The sequence below is a fragment of the Solanum verrucosum genome, unplaced genomic scaffold (genome assembly GCF_900185275.1).
Source record: "Solanum verrucosum unplaced genomic scaffold, falcon-dt-bn FXZP01000195.1, whole genome shotgun sequence".
NCBI lineage: Eukaryota > Viridiplantae > Streptophyta > Magnoliopsida > Solanales > Solanaceae > Solanum > Solanum verrucosum.
Window position 1 is genome coordinate 93,466 of NW_026020164.1, and position 19,984 is coordinate 113,449.

Genomic DNA, 19,984 nt, shown 5'->3' on the forward strand with positions numbered 1-19,984 from the left:
GTGACGATAAATTTTAAGCGGCCCACTGCCTCACCCCAACTTATTAACTCAAAAAAATAAAACTTGTTCTTTTTTCACATCCGTTATGCTTTTCTTAATTAGTAGTACATAAATTCATCCTTAAAATATGATAAAAAAAATGAAGGTAGAATTTTTTTCTTGTACACGAATCTGATCTTAGTTGTTTTATCTTAATAGCCAAGTAATAATTAGATGTGAACAAGTAAATAACTATCTTTTTCTTGAGTTGATTGCATTACTTTCCTATATTTTATTAGTATTTGATGGCAACCTAAATGCTTTGTTTTCAATGTAGACAAAAAAAATTCTTTACCAATTTTTTACAAAAATATTTTGATTCAAAAGATATGTACAAATAAATAAAGGGTGAAAGGTATTTTTGTAAGCATATATATTTTTAATAGAAATTATGCAATATTTGTTATTTTTAATACTTCAAACCAAACAATATATAAGAAATAATGCTTGCATTACTAATGCAAGCACAACTAATGTAAGCATTACTAATGCACCCTATTTTGCATTATTTTTATACACTCTACCAAACGACCCCTAACTATGTTATACGTCATTTGAACCATGGAAGAATTAACTAGAAACAATCACCTAATGTAAATGAGTTAAATTTTGCCTAAAAATGTACCTATAATGGTGGAAATAAGAGTCTTGCTTCCCCATTGTCATAAATTTATCCCGAAGAGATTTAATAGGCATGAAATGGTTCATGCCATTTAGTAAATGCAACATCTAAATTGTAGGCATTATTCAACAAACGATAGGAACTAGATATTGTACAATGGTGATGCATTATGTCATGATCCTCAAGGTTCGAGATATGGGAGGGAATTATAAGGTGGGAATCAAACCTTTACCAATGAAGCATGAGTACTTCATCATGAAGCTAGCAAGTATTTTATACTCCACAAATTTAAAGATTGTAATGAACAACAAAAATGAAAAAAATAATAATCAATAATTCTTTCTTTTAGAAATGCCCAATAGAAGATAAGCCATATCTAATGAGAATGTAATTGAGATTACTACACCACAATCGATGCTCCATAGTTGCAGTTTGACGCACAAAAATAACTAATTTTCATTTTTCTTCAACAAAACTAATTTGAGACACCTAAATTTTCACTTGGCCATAACAATCTGTAAATTAGGGTTGTTATGAAATTTTGGGAAAAGGAATGGTTGAAGAGAATGATCTGGTTTGTTTAGAAAGAGAGAAAAAACTACTAGGTAAAGAAATGTGGGAAGAGAATAGTATGTTATGTATAGGGAGAGAGAAAATTTGGAAGAGAATGATATTTGAGGAGTTAAATTGCTCGGGAGAAAAGTCACGTGCATAACTTACTGCTCTGTTAAAAAACTCATGGTAGTTAGGATGAAGATTGAAAATGCATCACTATATTAAAGAATCAAGACTATTAATACTCCATTAAAAAGAAATAGGACTATTTTGAGTCTAAGCTCAAAAATAATGAACTAGTTTAAGCCTTTTTTCGATTAATTACATCAAATATAACTATTTTGTCCGAATTTAACCATTTTGAATAATTTTGTAAAGTTGATGAGAAAAGTGGTAAACAAATATTACAAGCTGTCAGGAATAATTTTCCCTATTTAAAAAAGGATAACAATAAGGACAAACTTATTTGAAAAATATAAATGTAAACTATTTATTTAAAAAGTAAAAAAAGAGAGAGTAGATTTGACCTTTTGGGAATATAGGTAAAATGATGGGTGTGAGGATAGAACTAAATTTAATTGACTATAAGATCTCATCATTAAAAATAGGCCTTTTGAAGTGTTTACTCCTTTATCTCAATTTATACGACACTTTCTATTTTTAAGAATCAAATAAATTAAGTTTGATCGAAAATTTGCATATAAAATTTTTAATTTTTAAAAAATAAAATTTATAAACTATGTAAAAAGTACTATAAATCACAATAATTAACAATTCAAAATACTTGAAATATATATATAAAAAGTTTACATTTATAAATAAATTGATTTGAATGTCGAAATAAAAAAAAATGCCACAGAACGCCATTAAGCAATCACCTTTTTACATGTCATCATAACGTGACGGTAATCTCGCAATTCCCATTTGACATGCCTTCTCTTCTGGACCCTACCCCGGTTGAGTACATTGCTACTCACTGAACCAACAACCAGTCCTGCACAGTCGAGAAGTGTAATAATGGAAGACCAAGTCTCCAAATTCTAATCAGAAATTGGAGACCCTTTTCTTGATTTGTCTTTCTGTTACTGAAATTCTGCGATATTTGAGAAAAAATCGTTTGAACAATTCTTTGGTTGATTGTTTCCACCGACAATGAAGGCAGAAACAGCGGTTTTGAATCCACCCACCATCTCTTTTGACAACAAGAGGTAACTCTATAAATCTCTCTTCCCTTCCACTTGATTCCATTTTCTTGATTCAGCTCGATCCATGATCGATGCTGTTTCGATTAACATCAAATTTTTCTTTCTGATCTTTCTCTGATTATTAACTCAAAAGTTTGTATTGGTGACTGAGACTGAAATGTAAATTCTAAGCTTAAAATAACAAATTTGATGAAAATGTTGATGTTCTAATTTGTGTTAACAATCTCTAGAATGTAAAAGGTAAAATGTCAGCAAGTAATTAAATTTTTCTTAATGAAGAAAGTAACATGGTTATCACTAGACTGCAACAGTTCAATTAAAATGGGGAAAGAAAAGAAAAGAAGAGAAGAACAGTTGATGTTCATTTTGCCTTCTGGGTCGAGCTCGTTGCACCGGGCTTGCCTAGTGCAGGTTACCTCTCCTGTGTGATTTGCGAGCTATTGCATAGGAGCGGTAGTTTTTACCTGTGCGCACCCAAAGGGTGGCGGCTGCACATTTCCCTTGTCATCCCCCCCAAAAAAACAGTGGTTGTTCATATGTTATGATTGAGTAAGTTTGGATTATGTCACATGAGACAATGTTTTGATAATTATGTGAGAGTATCGATTTTTGACCTATTACTGAATATGCTATAAACAAAAGTGAATTTAAAATCGATCATCTGACAACGGCTAGTCTTTGTTCTGTGGGGCAATTAATGTTTAACAGGCTTTGGCTGTCATATTTCAGTTCATGATATGGTCAGTCTAGATGAAAATGAAGATAACGTATCCTATTTTCTACTCTTTGATATAGTACCAAACAGGGACAAGAGAGACATATTGGAAAAAAAAAGAGAAATGAGTAAAAAGAAAGAAGAACGGAGAGAAACAAAACAGGAGAGGAAAGAAAGAACGGTCAGAAGGGAGAAGGGATAGAAAGAGAAATTGTGATGGGAAATCAATTAATAGAATTTTATTCAGAGAATTTCAAATAAACTACATTGTGGTTCTATTTATAGGATTGTGGGTTCTAAATAATTAGAACTTTTGAAACTACTGCAACTCTATTTATTACTAAAAAGATAATATTAACTCTATTTCATTTCTAACTAATAGATTAAGTGTTGACGTACATCTTTCTCAATGACTTGGTGTTCTTTTTATAAAATTTTGACTTATCAAAAAAAGATGAAAAAGAAGGGATAAAGTGATGACCAAAAGAATGAGAGCATTGATTAGGAAGCAAATTTCAAAATCACAAAGTACCTTTGTGCATGGGAGACAAATTATAGATGCCGTTTGATTGTAAATGCCTAGATCTAAGAAGAAGTCAAAGGTGTGTGGGAGACTGGGAGTAATATGCACGTTGGTTTTAGAAAAATCATTTGACCATGAGTATTGCGCTTTTGTTCAAAATTCTTTGTACTTTTGCTAAATGCTCATCTAAGATGCGCTTAAACCTTGAAGCTAGGTGAAACTCAGGGCAGGCGCTTTCCCTCGCTTAGGTTGCATTTGGGTGCAGTATCAAAGTGCTGAAGTGTTTACCTCATAGCCAATTGGATCTATCTTAAAGAAAGTGGCAGTAAACAATAACTATAACTGACAAAGAGATATATTACTTGTTAAGGAAACATTATGAATGAATTTATTGGGTACTTATTAAGAAGAGGAATTAAAAAATTTAATCTCAGAAATCTCTCTTAAAAAAATTAATATAAGATAACTAGTCTCTTAACCTGTATTAGAATCTTAAAGCCACATTTTGCTCTTTGTCAAATTTTCTATGGGTTTTTGAATTTAATTTATGTGTTTCTTTCTTCATATATTTAAACTAGCTGTATAGGTTTTCGGTTACTTTGCATAACATGCTGATTGACAAACACAAGCTGTAAGACCTAAGAAGCTGATAAAAGAATAACTTCTGAAGAGTAATACTGTGAGAAGAGATTTAGAACAAGAAAGAGAGAGAGAATTGTATTGAGTATATGAATCAATGAATGTGTTACAGTGTAATCACCCGCATATAAGTTATTCCTTACTAACCACCTATTAGTTGACAACTTAACCACTTCTAACAGATTCTAATAACCTAACTGAAAGTATGGAAAGACTGAAATACCTCCTCTTTAATTTGGTACATAACAAATACTCCCCAAGATCCTTGACCTCAAGGATAGAAGTGAGGAAACTGTTGAAGGGAGTGAGGATCCACCTATGTACTGTCGTCAGAAGGATAGTTAAACCATTTCACCAAATGTTGAGTCACCATTCTTCCACCTTTGGGAATGGATCTAGTGTCCATTTTTAGGCTCCAAAGTCCAATATAACGCAACCATGGGAAGAGAGGGTTACATGCAGTGCAAGTGTAACAAGTTTGTCTCTAATGTGCTTCGATAAGCAACTGGATTCAAGATTAAGAGGTGAAGATCCAGGTTTTATGTGCAAACTGGAAATCGAGAAGGATTATGATTACGTTAATTGGGATTATCTCCTTAACATTCTGAAGCGGATTGCTTTTGGAGTGAGATGATTGAATTGGATGAGTTTTTGCATCAAAACTGTTAGGTTCTCTGTTCTAGTGAATGGAGAGCCTGTGGGTTTTCCTTTTAGGGCTCAGACAAGGAGATCCTCTTTCCCCTTTCCTCTTCTTTATTGCCATGGAAGGCTTTAATAGCATGGTCAGAGTAGTAATGCAGAACAACTGGCTCAAGGGCTTCCTGTTAGGCAGCAAACAAGGTGAGAATGTGGATATTTGGCAGATGACACTGAGTTTTTGTGACACTACAACATAGCAAGTCAGTTTCATAAAGATGGTTTTACTTATTTTTGAGGCCATCACTGGACGAAGTGTCAACGGGAGGAAGAGCTACTAATTTCCCATTAAAGAAGTGACTTAAATTATGGGATTGACAGTCATCTTAGGGTGTAGAATTGATCATCTTCCAACAACTTATTTGGGGAATGCCTTTGGGTAACCAACATAAGAAGTTGATATTTTGGATGGGATAATAGAGAAGACAGAGAAAAAACTCTCAAGGTGGAAGTCACAATATCTGTCCCTTGGGGGGTTGTTTGATTTTGATAAATGTTGTCCTTAATTCTCTTCCTACTTATGTCATGTCCATGTTCCCTATTCCAGCTTTGGTGGTGAAGTAACTTGATAAATTAGAAGGGACTTTCTATGGTTTGGGAACAATGAGGGTAAGGGCTTTCATTTGGTTATGGGAAAATGTTCAACTTAATAGGTGTCCTGGGGGCCTTTGCATCAGAAATTTGAAATTACATAACAGCTCCTATCAATGAAATGATTGTGGAGATATGCTAATGAAGACCAAGCTTTGTGGAAAGAGGTAATTAAGAGCAAATATGGACAAACTAGTCATTGGTGCACGGATGAAGTGGACACTATTATAGTGTATCAGTGTGGAGGACTATCAGGAATTTATGGCCAACCCTATACAGCCACACATGCTACAAAGTGGGAAATGGTACCAAAATCAGGTTCTGAAAAGAAGCATGGAATGACCAGGAGCCCCTGATGGCCACCTTTCCTGACTTGTTTTCCAAGTGTGGAAGATACATGGATTCCACAAGGATGGAACATATGTTTCAGAAGGAATTTAGGTGACTGGGAAGTGGATAGGGTAGCTAGGCTATTACAGAAAGTTGGCATTTCATGGGCACCTCCCCAACCCCTTATGCAATCAAGTGGAAGCATAACAATGATGGAAAAACTTCAGCGAATAGAGTGGATAAAATGGAAGTGTTGTGGCAACCTAGAAGCATGACAGGCCCTTGGAAAAATGGGTGGAAATGTCTGGTACCAACCAAGATCAAATGCTTCACCTGGCTGGTTATCAGAAGAGCCTTACTCATGAAGCTTTACAGATGAGGGGTTTTCAAATTGAATCAAGATGTTTCCTATGAGGTTGCACAGACAAACAGTCATCTGTTCCTACATTGCAAAGTGACTTCACTGATATGGTCCTCTTTTTTAGTCTCACAGGCCTCCTAAGCTCCTAAGATCCTGGATCAGGAGGGGGGAAGCAAGACCTAAAAGAGATGATGGAGAGCAATTCTTTCATGCATATGGAGGATATTGTGGAGGGAAAAAAATGGGAGGGTTTTGAAGATAGTTTAATCCTACCCAGAAAATTAAGTGGAACTGTATTATGAACTTCTATTTTTGGTGAAAAGAAGCAAATGTAGAGGAAGTTAATCAGTTAGTAAGTCTTCTAAGGACTCCGTAACTAGCTTATGCCTTAGGCCACAATTGTTCATAATTTTTTGGAAGTCTATAGCATGTTCTTAATGCTGGGGAATACTATGTACCAGTTCTCAAATAATAGAACTTGTCTCACACAAGTTTTTGCAGAGAAGGGAGCCCAACTTATGCAGCAACTTCATGCAATGGAGATGCTGAAACAACAAATTACTAACTTCTCCATTGTTCTGCTACCTGACAAATATTTGGTTTGTTTCTAAATCTGTTTGAGGTACAATGGGTAATTACAAATTGTACGAAACAAGCTTCGGAGTGTAGGCAAGGAAAAAGATGAGAAAGGGAATGAAAGTAACATATTGGATAGTGTCCCTTCTTACGTTCTGTGGACCATTTGGTGTGAAAGGAATAAGAGATGTTTTTGAGGGAAAAAAATGAGGAAGGAGGTTTTACAATTTATAATGTACAGATACTTACAGTTTTTTTACTTTTTGGTGTAAAATGCAAAATGTTAACGAGTTTGGCTCTTTTTTAGGCTTCATGGGCCTTAAAGAGCTAGGAGGAATTTGAAATTTAAGTTTCTTGCAACTTAGCACCTGCTTGGTGTTGTTTGAGTCTATAATTCTTATCAGAAAAAAGAAAAAGTAATATCAAGTGATGACAATATCCTCATGATTGGAGAAAATTCGATACGTTGGGTGAGATTATTAATGTGACTCTCAAAAGATTTGAATTAATAGAATGTGGTTGTTCACCTTTTCATTGAATCAGGTACTTGTGCAAACCACCATCTGAACTCTGAAGTGGATGAACAGCTTAGGCAATGAGTGGCCATGTGTTGTGTGATGCATAGGAACTTGTGCTCCAGTACCATATTGATGTTACTGAGAATTGTTAAGGAGAAATGTAAGGAGAAGAGATGAGAAATGGGAAGAAGGGAGAAGAATAGCAAGAGAAGAAAGTTAACAGTTTCAAAAAAAAAAAAGTAGCAAGAGAAGAAAGAGAGAAAGGAGAGGGGGAGAATAGTGGGGGGGGGGGGGGGGGGGACGGAGGGAGAAGGGACAGAGATAATTGTTTTATCTATTGATAAAAATAATAAATTTTGATAACAGTTGGGGCATAAAAACCCGTATATAAAGAGGTATACCAAAGAGTGGAGACCTACAAAAAGATATGGTTCTTTACATAGACAGAAATATTAATGTAGTAAATCAATTCAACAAATATTATTCAAGTAATTTAAACAAAGAATATGAAGGTCCTATAAATATGATGGAGAATTTTAAAGAAATAAGAGTTATTCAAACTACTAGAATTCCATCCCTAACAAAAAAGAATTAAGACCAAGTAAAATTTTATATCTAAAATAAGACTAGTAAAAGAGGATAATTAATATCAAGATAAGCATATCATCACATCACTACATTAAACATGTTTTCCTGGGAACTTCTACTTGTAAAGATTTTTGTTTCCATAAACTGTTGCTTGAATTTTTTCACTAATAGGTTTTAGTGTTAACAGGGATGCTTATGGATTCGCAGTACGGCCTCAGCATGTACAAAGATACCGTGAATATGTTAATATCTATAAGGTACTTTTTTTTTGTCATCATTTCTGTTTTACTAATTAATATCCTGTTCATTCTTTTTGAGAATTAGACAGGAGAGCCCTCCTGGGCAACGGTGGGGGGGGGGGGGGGGGGGGGAGACTAAAATCGATAATTTCTCCATAATTAGCTGAAGTGAAGCTCCAAATATCTTCATTTTATCTTATATCACATTTCTCAGCAATCTAGCAGCAAATATTCCCTCATTATCTCACCCTGTATGCATTTATTTTTAAGGAAGAAGAGGAAGAGAGATCTGATAGGTGGAAGGATTTCTTGGAGCGTCAAGAAGAGTCTGCTGAGTTGCCCATAAATGGGATATCTGCAGACAAAAGTTCGACTAATCCTGGTGCTGAACCAATTGCTCAGGAGGTACGTTTTGATGCACAGAATGGAGAAGAAGGTCAACTTGTAAGCACAATAGAGAAGGATGATACATTGATCTCTGTAGAGAGGAAAATTTGTCAGGCTAAAAAATGGACGGAAATTAGACCGTCTCTATGTGCTGTTGAGGATATGATGAGCACTCGTGTAAAAAAGAAAGTTAACTTAGTCAAACAGGAGCAAGGTTCTGGTCTGCGGAAGCCCCTTCCTGCAATTGAAGAGTCTAGACCCATGAAAGGAGTATCAGAAGAGGACTCAGAAGATGAGTTTTATGATATGGAAAGATCAGAATCTTTGGACAAATCTGAATTAGATTCCATGCAAGACATCCCTTTAAATGATACTGTTAGCCATTTGGCTTATTCTAGTCAAGAGTCTTTGCCTCCTTGGAAAGAAGAATTGGAGTGTCTTGTTCAGGGTGGTGTACCCATGGATCTCAGGGGAGAGGTACATATAATCTTTTGAAATTTCCTTATGATCGTGTTCTTTAAAGTAGTACGAGTTCATGCACTATCTTTATTCACGTAAGCTTAATATTGGAATATCAGGTTTGGCAAGCCTTTGTGGGCGTGAGGGTACGCAGAACGGAGACCTATTATCAAGATTTGCTTGCGTTAGGCACTGGATCTGGTAATAATACAGAGCGTAATAGTGTGGAATCTGAAGACTCTGGAAATTCTGTTAATCCAAGCATGGACTCTGTATGTATACCTGAGAAATGGAGAGGGCAGATTGAGAAGGTCATTGAATGTGCTATATGTCAACTATTCGTTTGAGTAACTTTTGTTATGTTACTGCTGGTTTGTCCATTTTGGGTCCAATCTTATGTTTTATTGCAGGATCTACCACGGACATTTCCTGGACATCCTGCTCTAGACGAAGATGGAAGAAATGCTTTAAGGCGTTTACTTACAGCCTATGCTCGACACAATCCCTCAGTCGGCTATTGTCAGGTATTCTGTTAGAATAATGCTGTTATATTTACTCGTCGTTTTCTTCCCTCGGTGTTTTGAAAATTGCAGGGAAGATAGTCATGTTTGTTAAGATCCTTGAAATTCTATTTGACCATGAGGCCAGAAGAAAATTGGGTTACCACCATTACAAGTTTGCTGTTGATTCAGTTTTTGCATTTATTTTACCATAAGCAAGACTCTGTGTTTGGAGGAAGAAAAATAAATTAATACTAATAGTCCTTCTTTAACTATCTTTTTGATAAGGTAAGGTAATTTTACATTTTCAAAAAAGATTAGGTAAGGTAATAATTACGCAAGTACCAAGGAGGTACCAAAAACAGTAAAAAAGCAGAACAGATTGATAAGGTCCTGTGTAGCCAGAGATTCAAATAGATACTGTATCTAATGTGCTAGTTACAATTTTTTCCTTCAACCAAAACTCGAATTTTGGGATACAACTGAATTTGACATATAGAAAAGAATCCTTACTTCCTTCAAAACAGCCACACTGTCTCTGCCTTATAGATAGGGATACATCTTGTATTGCCTCTTCTTCACATGTTGTGCCTGCCAACCACATAATAAATGTCATTTTCCAATAGAACCCCACATACATCCAAGAGAAAACCCCAGACCTCCCAAGTTTGATAGCAATGCAAAAGTCAATAATCTACTGTTTCAGAGGAATTCTCACAAGAAAGCATCTACTGCATAGGTGTAAACCTCTCTTCTGAAGTCTTCTTGAGTTAAACATGCACTATGTGCTTCTAGTCAACTAAAACATGCCACCTTAGGTGGTGCTTTGGTCTTCCAAAGCATCTTCCATGGACAAAGCTTATCAAACACACCAGAGTCTCCCTGCAGCATTTTGTAATAATTACTCTTAACCGATTTATTTCCAGATGATACAATTATATAGCTGGTGAAGTTTGTGATAATGCACTTGTGTATCCTGTGTCTTTACTTGCTATTTTCTTAATTAATTTTTTTAGATTAAGTCAATAATTTTATTAAAGGGGAACTCCTTGTATTCAAGTAGTATACCAAAAGATAGTATTCTATTTCACAAAAAGTCACCAAATCATCCATATAATTAGGAACCTCATAGATGCACCAAAAAGAAGCTAGAGTCACGAGGATACTCCTCACTTGTACAAACTCTTTCTTAAAAGCACTTTTTAACTTTTCCAAACACCTCCAAAACTAAAAAAATGCTTAAAAGCCAAAAGTATCTAAAAATAAGCTAATCCAAAATCCCCCTTACATAGATGTAACCTGATTCAGAACAACATAATGAGGACCAAATATTAGAAAATAAAATATGGATATAATTTTTTAAAAATTCCTGGATGAGTAGGGAAGGATGAAAAAAATAAAGAGCTAAACTTTGTGAAGTTGGAAAATTGGAAAAATGGAATTTTTTTTGAAAATCAGAAAAAGGAAGTGATCATATGCGAGTGCTTATTACCACTTTCATGTTTAAGCCCTTGGGGCTTAGTTCAAGTGGCAAAGGTTGAGGGACCTGTGACCTAGGTCACATGTTCAAGCCTTGTGCAATGTGAAGAACTTAACTTGGTATTTATGTGGAAAAGGGTAGAAAGCAGATCCATTATCTTCGAGGATCGAATGCTGCGGGTGGTCCTAACTCCTAATTAAGGCTTGGTCCCCCAGATGGATTTCTCGGTCATAAAAAAAAAAAAAGAATTACCACATGCATGTTTAGATTTCTTCTTGTTCTCCTCTCCTTTCATGGGTATCTGGGTTGTTGAGCTCTAAATTTGATCTTTCTAAGCGTCAATCCCCATTGACAGCTTTCTAAAGTTCCCTTTGTCTCACAGGTTGATAAAGGGTAATTTTACTTGCATAAATATTGACAAGGATAAGAAATATATTATAATAATTGTTGATGAATTACTATGATTTGGATTCAAATTTATTGTTTGAATATTTGCATTCTTGAAATAAGTGAAAGATGTAGAATATTATCATCTATTAAAGTATGTCCAACATTGTTCTCAGATTGTTCTAATGGGTGCTGTTGACATGGTGTTATTGCTCTTCTCTGTGTAAATGCCCAGCATCTCATTCTAGATTTTATTATTAAACTCTATTTTCTTCTGAAAAATATTGTAGACAATGTGTTATAGTTTTATTTCGTGAAAAAATTGATTCTTTACCTATCTAAGAATTATCCAAACAATTATTTTCCTTAAGTGGATTAATAGTCCTTTGGCATTGATCAAACTGCATCTTTGGTCTAAAAATGCAGGCCATGAATTTTTTTGCTGGTCTATTATTGCTTCTAATGCCGGAGGAAAATGCGTTTTGGTATGTTTCTTAACTTTGTTTACATCTTATATTCCAGATGGATATGTCTTAGTTTATATATGTAGATGAAAGTTGCTTCTACTCACAGTTCACAATTCAGAGAGCATTGGCGTTCTTTAGCAGATCATACTTGCAGAGTTGTTTGTTATGTAGATGTAACATGAGTTTCCGCTTTTGTCACTTTGGGCTCATTGGAATCAAGATGTTGCCGAAACTTATAGGACTTTTTTTAATAATAAAACTTACAGGACTTTGATGGGGATTTTAGATGATTACTTTGATGGATACTACTCAGAAGAGATGCTAGAGTCTCAGGTAAAAGAAAGTTTTGGTTTTTGCTTGCTATAACTTGGTGCTACCTCTTCATGCTCCTTTCATTACTTTAGTATGTTTCAATTGCATATCAGAAGTATGAACATATCAAACAAGGTTTTATTTGCTTGATCATCTCTTGTCAGGTTGACCAACTTGTTCTTGAGGAGTTGGTGCGAGAAAAATTTCCAAAGTTGGGTATGTCTTTTTCTTTGACTTCCTTTTGTAAAGCACCTTTCTTCAGATTATCTGTCCGTGCCATTGGTAGTTATTATTATTATTATTGTTAACTTTTGGTGTCTTCACAAATGCTTTATTGCAGTTAATCATCTGGATTACCTGGGAGTGCAGGTAGCATGGGTTACAGGACCATGGTTCCTCTCCATATTTATGAACATGCTTCCGTGGGAAAGTGGTTGGTTTCTCTCTCTCATGAAAAATTTAAGCTGTATGGTGGCTGAGAATGCAGATGTAACCAAGTGTTAAGTTGTCATTATGCTTAATTTAGGTCACTGTGCTCGGAATCTTCTTATTCACATTTCACGCCTTGTTCATCTTACTGTTTGTTGACTCCCTTTCTTATTAATTTTCCTTGGTTTTAGTTCTTAGAGTATGGGATGTTCTTCTGTTTGAAGGAAATCGAGTGATGTTATTTCGTTCAGCGCTTGCTTTGATGGAATTATATGGTAATCTTTCGAGTTTACAACAATTGATAAATTGTTAGTTCTTTTATTCCTTGCAGCTTTAATCTATATTCATATTTTGGTTGCACAAAAGTGATTTGTTTGGTCTTGTCCAGGACCCGCATTAGTTACCACAAAAGATGCTGGGGATGCAGTCACTCTGCTGCAGTCACTTACTGGCTCGACATTCGATAGCAGTCAACTTGTTCTGACTGCCTGCATGGGCTATCAAAATGTTAATGAAGCTAGATTAGAAGTACTAAGAAATAAGCATCGACCAGCCGTGAAAGCTGCACTGGAAGAGAGATCTATAGGGCTTCGAGTTCTGAGGAACCCTCAGGGTCTAGTATCTAAACTATACAGTTTTAAGCATGATTCTGGATCTGCAATTTTAGGAGCCACTAAAACAGATCAAAAGGCTGATACAGAGACAAATAGTGATGCATCTCAGACAGATAGTGCATCTGCTAATATGGATGAACTTTACATGGGCCTGAATGGGAGTGTGGAAATAGATTCTGTTCCAGATCTTCAAGAGCAGGTAGCTTTTTGGTCATATATCCCCTAAATTATTAAATATGTTAGTCTGTCCTTTGAACTTACATGCCTCTCCTGATCAACTTCTAATAAACATGTGTTACACTACTCTATCATCTTGTCAAACTTTGAAAACAAGCACTTCAGAATTGATCCACGCAATTTATGGAAGTTACTGAAATTGGTATGGAAATCTTTTTGGAAGTGAAAGCTTGAAATGTTCATTCATCAAGTTAAGCATTGTGGTTGTAAGATACTACACTCTTAAAGTAACTGTGTCTGCTTCAGGGTACCACCTAGAAGATGCTTACAGAATAGTCAGAAGTGTACCAGATAGTGAGGTTGTCCTCGTTATGTCCTTGAGGCAGGAACTTTATTTTATGATACCATTCATAATTAACATATTGGGAATTGAGGACCAGACCTAGAAACAAATTGGAAAATGGCTTTAGTTACTGGAGTTGAAATGGAGAAGTGCTACCTGGTTGTTATGTGATAGAAGGATGTCTACGAAAGTTTATTTTAAAAAAAACAGATTCTACTAAAGTGACAGGTAAGTTAAATAGAGCAACTATGTCTGGCAATGATATATGCTAGTGAATGTTGGACAGCTAAAGTCCTACATATCCACAAGATGAGTGTTGGATGCAGATGTTAAGATGGATGTGTGGTCCTACCAGATTAGTTAAGATTAAAAATGACCACGTTCACTAGAAGGTACAAATAACATACAATGAGGATAAAGTGCGAGAAAGTTGCTTGAGATGGTTTGGACATGTTCTAGGTCGACCTACCGATGCACCGTTTTGTAGGTGCGGAACTATGGTAAGTGAAGGTGTTTAAAATGGATGGGGTAGACCTAAAATCAGATGGAAAGAAGTTTTCTCGAAAGATAGTCAATTCTTGCTATATATGTAGACTTAGCTATTGTTAGGACAAAATGGAAGAAAAAGACCCACACAGATGATATCTACGAGTTGAGGATATGTTTCAGACTTGTTAGAGAGCTTCTATTTTTCTTATATATATATATATATATACACACACACACACTAGACATTGGAGTCCGTGTCAACACTGGCCCAATATATGTTACTCACTTTGTCTCATTTTATGTGACACAAATGAAATTTCAAGAGTCAATCAATTTTTTGTTATGATTTGTAAATATTTTAAGTTATTAATTATTGTGATTTATAGTACTTTTACATTTATTTCAGATAATATATGTTAATCCTTTTTTCCTAATATATGTGGCACTGATAGAATTTTGAGAGTCAACCAAATCTTTTATGTCTTTCAAATATTTTTAGTTGTCAACTATTATGATTTGTAATACTTTTTACGTCATTTTCAAATAAGATATGTTACTCCCACTATCTTAATTTATGTGACACTAATAAAATTTCAAGAGTCAACTGAATTTTTATGTCATTTAAATTTTTAAGTTGTTAATTATTGTGATTTATAATACTGTTTAGTCATTTCAAATGATATATGTTACTTCCTCTGTCCTAATTTATGGGGCACTTGATAGAATTTCGAAAGTCAATTGAATTTTTTATATATCTTTTAAATATTTTTAATTGTTAGTTGTTGTGATTTATAGTATTTTTTACCTAATTTTCAAATATATACAAACTGAAAAAGAAAATAAGACAAACAAATTAAAATGAAAAAGTACAAAATGACCAAATCGCCCCTGTTTAGAAAGCAGGCATGTTGACGACCATCTGCCTACTTCCTAGACTATTATTAATAGTAGTAAAATATATATATAGTATGATGATATGAAATGAGTTTAAATGAAGGCGTAGAGATTCATATAGCCAATAATAATTTGTTTGGGACTGAGGTGCAGTTGTTGTTGATGTGGTTATTGGAGTTGTAAGCTTATTGAGTGGCTTTTAATCTGAATCTTGGTATTTTTGAAGTGATTCAGTTTGCCAGAATTTGATTGGCAGTGCCTTAGCCACAAGCTTGATATAGTACAAACAGTGATGCTCTTTCTTTCTTTTTACTCGAGGCTAGTGGTTTGGAGTGTGAGGAGTGGAAAATGTGACAAGGGCTCACTTCTTCGAGGGTCATCCTCGGGAGATGCTCGGAGGCTAGGAGGGTACCAGTGGCTTACATTAGGGCGATAAAAGGGCATGCCCCAAGGATCAACTCTTAGCCCGTTTCTATTTGCCTCGGTGATGGATGATTTCACGCAAAGCATTCAAGATGAAGTGCCTTGGTGTATGTTATTTGTTGATGGCATAATATTGATTGATAAGACAAACTTTGGAGTTTAAAGGGCTTAGGTTAAGCAGGACCAATACAGAGGATTTGGTTCAGTGATGCAATGCAAGAGGCAGGCGTGGAAGTGAGGCTTGATACTTGGGCTATCCCCAAGAGATATAGTTTCAAGTATCTTGGGTCTATAATCCAGGGAGTGGAGATATCAACGATGATATCACACATTGTATTGGTGCGGCTTGGATGAAGGAGGCGTGCATTCGGAGTCTTGTGTGATAGAAAAGTACCACCGAAACTTAAAGATAAGTTTTATAGACTGGTTGTTAGACCGACATTGTTGTAAGAAGCACTATATCCTATCAAAGAAGATGAACTTGCGGGTAATATACTGTATGTAAGACTGACAGGCTTCGAATGAGGCTTTGAAGAAAGAGATAGAGGTTCTCAAGAGCGGATCTTCAAGAGCAAATCCTTCATTTTTGTTTCTATCCGTGAAGAATTTGGCCAATTTCCAAATTCAATTTGACTAAATGATTTGTTAATTATTTGATTACTAATTATTTTTCTTTGTAGCTACGGCTCTTATCCTTCCTAAGTGGTTCGTAAGTCTTTCTTAGTTTAGACTTCTAAAGACTGCTACGGCTCCAGTGGGTTCCCTTAACCAAGCCACTGCCTATGAGTCGCCGACTCATTCTTCAAAGCACGCGGTCAGAGCCCTGGCTCCTCCCACTCGCTAGTCAAGAACTCCTATGTTCAGAAGATGCATATCACGAAAATGAAGTTGTTGAGGTGGATTGTGGCATACAAGAAGCGATAAGAATAGGATTGAGGATATTCGGGATAAGATGAGAGTGATCTCCGTGGTAAAGATGAAGGAGGCGAGATTGAGATGGCTTGGACATATGAAGAGGAGATGTGCAAACACCCAAGTGAGGAGGTGCGAGAGGTTAGTTATAGTAGGTACGAGGAGAGGTAGAGGTAGGCCAAAAAAGTATTGGAGAGAATTGATTAGATAGGACATGACACTACTTCAGATTATTGAGGACATGACCTTAGATAGGAGGGAGTGGAGGATGCGTATTAAGGTAGAAGGTTAGTAAATGATGGAGTGTTGTCTTGTTTTCCGAGGATTAGGCTTATTGGTGTTTGTCATTGTACTAGTTGTATTGTTGTAGATCTTGCTTTTGATATCCATCATTGTTTGTTATTTATTGTGTTTCGATTATTGCACTATTTTGTTGTTCTTGTTCCTTTATTGTAGGATTTGCACTCTTCCCTTGTTAGTTGCTGTGTTTTCTTATTTTTTGTACTTGGATGCTATATGCTTGAGCGAGGGTCTTTCGAAAACAACCTCTCTACCTCCACGAGGTAGTAGTAAAGTTTGCGTACACTCTACCCTCCTCAGACCCCATTTGTGGGATTCCACTGTGTATGATGATGACGATGATATAATATAGAGAGAGTTAAATAACCAAAAACTCGATAGAAATAACATATTAAGCAAATCTTTCAATTCTTAAATTTTAAAGTAATATGCCTTGTACTAGAAATAGATAGTCAATAATCCTCAGAAGTCATAACATGTTAAACAAATGCAAGACCAAATCACAAATAGAGCAACATCCTATCTTCAAACTCTTATGGTGTCATCACGTTATTATTTTGGTCATCAAAGGCTTCTTCAACTAGAGTTCTACTTGAACTTGTAGTTGCTCTTTCTCGCTCCTTGAAGTACTCTCCCATAAATATTCTTCTCAGCACAACTTGTCATAGCAACATGACCATAAGTGAGATCTTCTCCTTCATAAACTTCTTCATCTTCATGATCTTGAGGGGCAACAATTAACTATTCATTTACTTCATCAGTAATGTCCAAACAAATTGGATCAATGGTATTGTGAGTTTTGTAACGACGGCACCAATGTTCTGTTATATTTAACAACACTAGATCATTGACACACTTTAGCTCAAGCCTATTCCTCTTTTTAGTATGAATCTGCACATGAGTTGTAGAAAGTAATAAATAGGAGTACTTGGGACAATTGAGATACAATTTAAGTTAGTAATAATGTAATGTAGCTTCTCATATGTTCATACACACTTTCATTCGCATCCGGATGAGCTACAAGATAAACTTTAAACTCTAATAGCAAATTGTTGCAATTTGGAACTTCATGACCAAATAGCATCCATCAATCAACATTAAAAAAATTATTTTTAAAGTTAATTACTGATAGTCTGAATGTCCGAATCCATTCCAAATAGTCCATCCGCTTTCATGTACACACCAAGCTCCTCCTCTATTTTGTCTTGCAAACCTACATGTGGGACCAACCTCTCAACACATGCATGATATCTTGGGCAGCCCACACGTCTTTATCTAGAGTCCTTTTATCATGATTTATATAAAAGAGTCCAGGGTTCAAAAAACTTTTTTATATTCTTTTGGGCTCTATCGATGGATTCAAAAATGTACCCCATTGGTGGGTTTTTCTCCACATCAACCAAACGAAGTACAGTAATCAAAAGGACCATCAACTTTAAGGTCTGAACAGTGTGATTCCAAATATATGGAGAAATAATAGATCTCACAACTTCTTTCCCATAGCTTCCTTTGCATAGTTACTCTTAGGGGTGGCAATTGGGCGGGTCGGTTTAAATTTGGGTGGGTCAAAATGGGTCAAAACCCAACCCAACCCAAATTTGTTTGGGCCAAAATGGGTTGGGTCAAAACGGGGTAGATAACGGGTTAGTGACGGGTCATAACCCAACCCACCCAATTTTTACCAAGTTTTAATAGCTTTATTTGTTATTTTTTAAGATTTTAGTACCTACTAAATTATTATTTTTCTTTATTATAACTATATATAACATATAAAATAAAAATAAAAAAGTTTTTTAAAAATATTTTGACAAGATTTCTCAAAAATCAATTTGGGGTCACATATCAACCCAATTTTTAATGGGTTGAAATGGGTTGGGTTGAGCTAACAAATGGGCGGGTCAATAACCAACCCAAACCTAAATGGGTTGGGTCGGGTTGGGCTTGATTTTGCCACCCCTCATTCCATTCAGGTTCTCAAGTTTTTCTTTTGTAAGTAGAAACTTTGCATAGTCAAGAAAGCTGTTGCAAATCTCGTCTTGGCCAGTTTCTCCAAATTTCTTTGTTTTGTGTATCTCCCCATCATGTTCAACAACAGTGACTTCTAAGTAATGTAAAAATGTATCTTAATGGCCTTAGCAAAATCTGTAGAATTCTTCTTTAATAGTTAGTATAAAAAGAAAAGGTTAAGAAAAAACTAGAACCACTTGTTCACCTGTAGATATGGGGCTATCTTGAAAGTGTCGCCAAGCATCAAGTTGATATAATGTGTAGAACATGGAGACCAAAACACGTGTGGGAACACTTCCTTCAACATGTCACCCACTTTAACATTCTCACTTGCATTATTGATAACAACTTGTACAACATTTTCCTTCCCAATTTCAATATAATCTTCTCAAATAAGTTGAACATTTTAGTGGAATCGGTAGATAAGTCACTAGCATCATGGGATTCAACAAACACACCACCTTGTGGAAAATTTCACCAAAACATATTCCCATTTTTGCCATCAACTTATCCATCATAATGGAACATCCAGAAAGTTTTCCATTGCACTTTATGCTCCTCAACAGTCTTGTTTATCTTCTCCACCTCTTTTTTAAATGAGGAACTCTTACTTCGTGATAGGTGAGAGGTTTCATTCCTGGGCCATATTGGCCTACAACCTCAATGAATTCACCAAAACTCTCTATGTAGTTGATACAATTGAAAAGGAAGCCTGCATCATACATCCACCTTGCAAAAGCAGCTACAACACACTCCCTTAAAATCTTTTTGGCAGAATCTAAATGAATAACTCCACCTTTTCTCTTTTCATTTGGCCTTTTCTAGAAATAAAGATTAAAAGGACCTTTAATATTGCTAGTGATGGATGATCCACTTCCACTAGTTGAAGATTTTGAGGAAAGCCCCATGGACATATCATTGCCTTCTTCAACGTCATTATCATCCATTTGATCATCTTCATCAACAAGATTAACCATAGAAGCTCCATGACTCATTTGAGTTTTTAACTCATTTTTTCTAGCAAGATACTCTCATTTCTTCTTTAACAAAATCCGGAACTTTTGGACGTACTTTGACATTTTTATAACCACCAATTAGATGTTTCTTGTGACAAAATATTCCACTGTTCTATTTCACATGACAAAAGACACATTGGACTTTTCAGTACTGCCCATTGGAGTTCCATACGCCCAAGCTGGATCTCTTT

At 35.5% G+C, this 19,984-nt stretch overlaps 1 protein-coding gene across 1 annotated transcript in view; it reads left to right on the forward strand.

Annotated features, from left to right (window-relative positions):
- The first annotated feature begins 2,283 nt into the window (after positions 1–2,283).
- The window catches only part of LOC125828731 (uncharacterized), a 29,200-nt gene continuing 11,499 nt past the window's right edge, over positions 2,284–19,984 (forward strand). Inside the window, exons 1-11 of the mRNA XM_049508069.1 lie at positions 2,284–2,424; positions 8,146–8,215; positions 8,468–9,061; positions 9,163–9,354; positions 9,454–9,567; positions 11,837–11,895; positions 12,144–12,210; positions 12,354–12,405; positions 12,530–12,622; positions 12,810–12,893; positions 13,007–13,431. Coding sequence (XP_049364026.1) covers positions 2,369–2,424; positions 8,146–8,215; positions 8,468–9,061; positions 9,163–9,354; positions 9,454–9,567; positions 11,837–11,895; positions 12,144–12,210; positions 12,354–12,405; positions 12,530–12,622; positions 12,810–12,893; positions 13,007–13,431 — 1,806 coding nt within the window. The 5' untranslated portion in view covers positions 2,284–2,368. The remainder of the gene's footprint in view (positions 2,425–8,145; positions 8,216–8,467; positions 9,062–9,162; positions 9,355–9,453; positions 9,568–11,836; positions 11,896–12,143; positions 12,211–12,353; positions 12,406–12,529; positions 12,623–12,809; positions 12,894–13,006; positions 13,432–19,984) is intronic.